Raw genomic sequence first — 3,430 nt, 5'->3', positions numbered from 1 at the left:
GGTATATAGGAACCACAAGAAATGGGTGATTGTTGGTTAGATTCAAATAAATGCTTTTGTGACATGAGATCTCCATAGGGGGTAATTTTACATGGTAGGTCTTTGGTAGGTAAAAGGAAAAGTAGTGCATTGGGATCAGTCATTCTGCCTTCCCACTATGGTTCAGTGAGCATGAAGCATGAAGAACAACAACTAGAGGTTTCTTCTGCCTGAGAGTGTTGGGAGGGAAGAGAGGCACAGAAGTGAAGAGAGATGTTTATAATCACTGAAGTTTAAACCTGTTGCATTCCTTTCAGGATTCTCTGTATGGGATGGGATAGGCTTCAGACCATCCTCCCCCCTGCTGTGTTTTCATAAGTACTTAAATTACCTTCATCCAAACTTCATCCCAAAACCTCCTCAGAAGAAACAGATGAGTTTCAATAACCTGATCCTGCTGGGTGTAGTTCTAAAAGCAATTCTGACTGTTTTCTACCCTCATTAGGATCCTTATTCTTTATTCCTTAACCCTCCCCCTATTGCTCACCTTTGTCTGCAATCTGGTTTGGGGTTGTTGAAGACTGATTGTACAACTAAATGTCATCTTTCAGCACTTAGTCAATTGTTTCTAAATTTCAATATTTTTGTAGGAAAGGTGTTAGAGGCTGTCAAGACCCAGCCCTTACTGAGAAGCCCATCACCACAAGAGGTACACATCAACAGTGATTCTGAAATGGAAACACCTAGGAATGAGAAACAGTATTTAGTTGAGGAGATTGCCACTCTTAACAAAGAAAACATGGAAGAATATCAATTTTCATAAAAGATCAAGAAAAACTTTGCATTGTAAAAGGTTTTTGTCATGGGTATCCTGACCAATATGCAGATCCTCATTTGTATTTAAGAGACAGGCATTTATGAATGGTGTCTTTCCTCCCTATGCTCAGTCTATTGTATCTGGCAAGGTCTACCCACAGATTTGCAAAGGGTGTTCACAAAGGGGGATAAAATGAACATCTAACTAACTATGAAATAAGAGGAGCAGGGTTTTATTTCCTTACCTTTTTCCCCCTGAGATACAAGCTTTGATCTACTGTCAGGTAAGTTGAGCCTTTCATCAAACATTAATGAGTACTTTTAGTGTGCGTTGGGGATAACATCAGGCTCTAAGAATGCAGAAGTGATAAAGACAAGAGCTCTGTCATTCAGAAACAGTTTACTAGAAGAGATAAGATATGTATCTAGGTCACCATGACTTAGGACAGCAACAGATCTGTGAGAGAATCCACAGAGTTCAGAGGACATACGACTCGGATGTGACTATGAAATTACTAAGTCCTTTACGGTGCAGGGTGACGGACTGAAAGTTCAGTTGCCAGGAGACAAGCAGGAACTTCCTCAGACTCTGGTCATAAACTGAAGACTATCTTCCCTCTTTCATACTATATTAATTTCAGAAGCAGTACTCATCCAATTCCTCATCCTGTCTCATCTCATAGGATTTGTGCAGTGTACTCACTTCGAAGTAAACCAGCCTGAAGGCTTCAGGTTTCTCACCGATTGCTTACTCGGAATTCCCTTTGAAATGAATTCCAGCTGTATACAGATGAGAAATCCTGCTCATCCTGGGAATTATGAAATACCTCGATAGATCATCCACTCCATGACAACTCTTCCATAACAAGTAGCCTGGAGGTTTCAACTGGAGGATATATCCAGCATCATCCTTCCTGGTCTCATAAAACCTCAGACTCCTCCTGGGGTGACTTGTCTACTCATCTTCCTGGAAGGTAAGGATATTTCGGGCTGAAGAGGCACTTGGATGTTACTTGCTCAGGCTTTGCTAAGGAAGTCTTGATCTTCTCTGTTGTCTCTCTCAGCAATTTGCTAAAGCAGGTAGGAAAAATTTGTAGCAGGGAGAAGGGAAGGGCTGGAAATCCATGCCAAGAACACTGAAATGATCTAATATGAGACATCCCCACAGGGTTTAGAGGGAAGAAGAAACAATAGAGACATAGGCTTGGAAAACTGAGGCCAGAAACCAATTAATGAAAAAGCAAATGTGCTTGTTCTTTACACTTGACCATGGTGGTATCGGCCCTGGAAAAATTGTCATATTATTTCAGATAAGTGTATTGGTCTTTTATAGGAGAGAAATAAGTTACTAACTTAATAATTGACAAGTTTTTAGAAACTCTCCCAGAATCTACTCCTGATATGTTCAACCCTTGAGATTACTGTTCTTCCTCCTTGATAGTCTTCTCTGAGTTGCTAATGCTGGTTCCATTGCTGGCAGCCTCAGATCTTGAGAAGAGAGACTTACACTTCCTGGTCTCTGATATTTTAGTATGTTCTTTTTTTTCCTTTTTTTCTCCCCTCCTCCCCCAGATTTAACGTTTGAGCTGAACAATGTCACAGCAGAAACAACAACCCTCAGAGCTCCCAAATGCTCCCAAATGTTCACCTCCCAAAGGCCCAAACTTCTGTCTGACTTCCTGCTCATCTTCTTGCGGGACTTCTTGTTCAGCAGGCTATTCTTCCCAATTGCGAAGGTTGGGGCTTCGGAACACTGCCAATCGCAAGAAAATTCACCACCCACAACCTCGCTGTCTTAGGGGTGGCACCACCTACCACTGCAAAGAAGAAGAGTGCTAAGAAACTATGCACAAAGGAGGGTAAATAGCTACAGTGACCTCTCCACCTAAACTCATGAATTCTACCAGGGTAGCCAGACCCTACACCTCTCTTGGCTAGGAAAACATTTCTTGTTTTTCTCTTTAACCCACCCTTTCAGTTCAACAACAATAAAATTGATCATGTGCATAGTTGTGATTTTTGTGTCATTGAGACCCTGATCAGAAGTGCAGAGGACTCTCAAGTGGATTCTTCTTCTCCCAAGGAAAGGTTTCTGGGAATCTGTGTTTCAGTTCTCTGTAGCTTCATAACAATACATTCACGTAGAACACCTGTTGTATACTGACTTCTGTGTTTAAAGATGTATGTGGAATATTTGATCTTTTGCTAGGAAATGTTATGTTCTTGTAGGAGAAGGTACATTTCAGTTTAAATAATATGGATTAATAAAATTAATGCTTACTAAGTTATGTATTTTTATGTTTCAAGTGTGTTTAAAAGAATTTAAACACAACAGGTTATATTTAAGAACACACACGTGCGCACACACACACAAGCACGTATGCGATAGCAATTAATGAGAAAGGAAGGCATGAATTTGAAGGAGAGTAGGAAAGTGTATATAAGAGGGTTCAGACTCAACTTTAGAGGCAGAAAAGGGAAGGGAGAAATTGTAATTAGATTGTCATCTCAAAAATCATCATCATCATCATCAACAACAACAACTTCAACAACAACAAAAAGTAGCATTTAAGGAAAAAATGTAAAGAAAAAGTTAAGGGCAACAGTGAATACAATATTCCGAAGTTCAGATAGT

The 3,430-nt window shown here is 40.1% G+C and overlaps 1 protein-coding gene across 1 annotated transcript; it reads left to right on the top strand.

Annotated features, from left to right (window-relative positions):
* Window positions 1–1,717: 1,717 nt before the first annotated feature.
* Lce6a (late cornified envelope 6A) lies at window positions 1,718–2,804 on the top strand. The gene is made up of 2 exons (NM_001399690.1): window positions 1,718–1,769; window positions 2,368–2,804. The coding sequence occupies exon 2, from the start codon at window positions 2,389–2,391 to the stop codon at window positions 2,632–2,634; it is 246 nt and encodes an 81-aa protein (NP_001386619.1). The 5' UTR covers window positions 1,718–1,769; window positions 2,368–2,388; the 3' UTR covers window positions 2,635–2,804.
* The last annotated feature ends 626 nt before the right edge of the window (window positions 2,805–3,430 follow it).

This window comes from Rattus norvegicus, chromosome 2, assembly GCF_036323735.1.
Source record: "Rattus norvegicus strain BN/NHsdMcwi chromosome 2, GRCr8, whole genome shotgun sequence".
NCBI classification, from domain to species: domain Eukaryota; kingdom Metazoa; phylum Chordata; class Mammalia; order Rodentia; family Muridae; genus Rattus; species Rattus norvegicus.
Note: the sequence above shows the minus strand (reverse complement) of the source record. Positions and strands in the feature narration are given on the sequence as shown.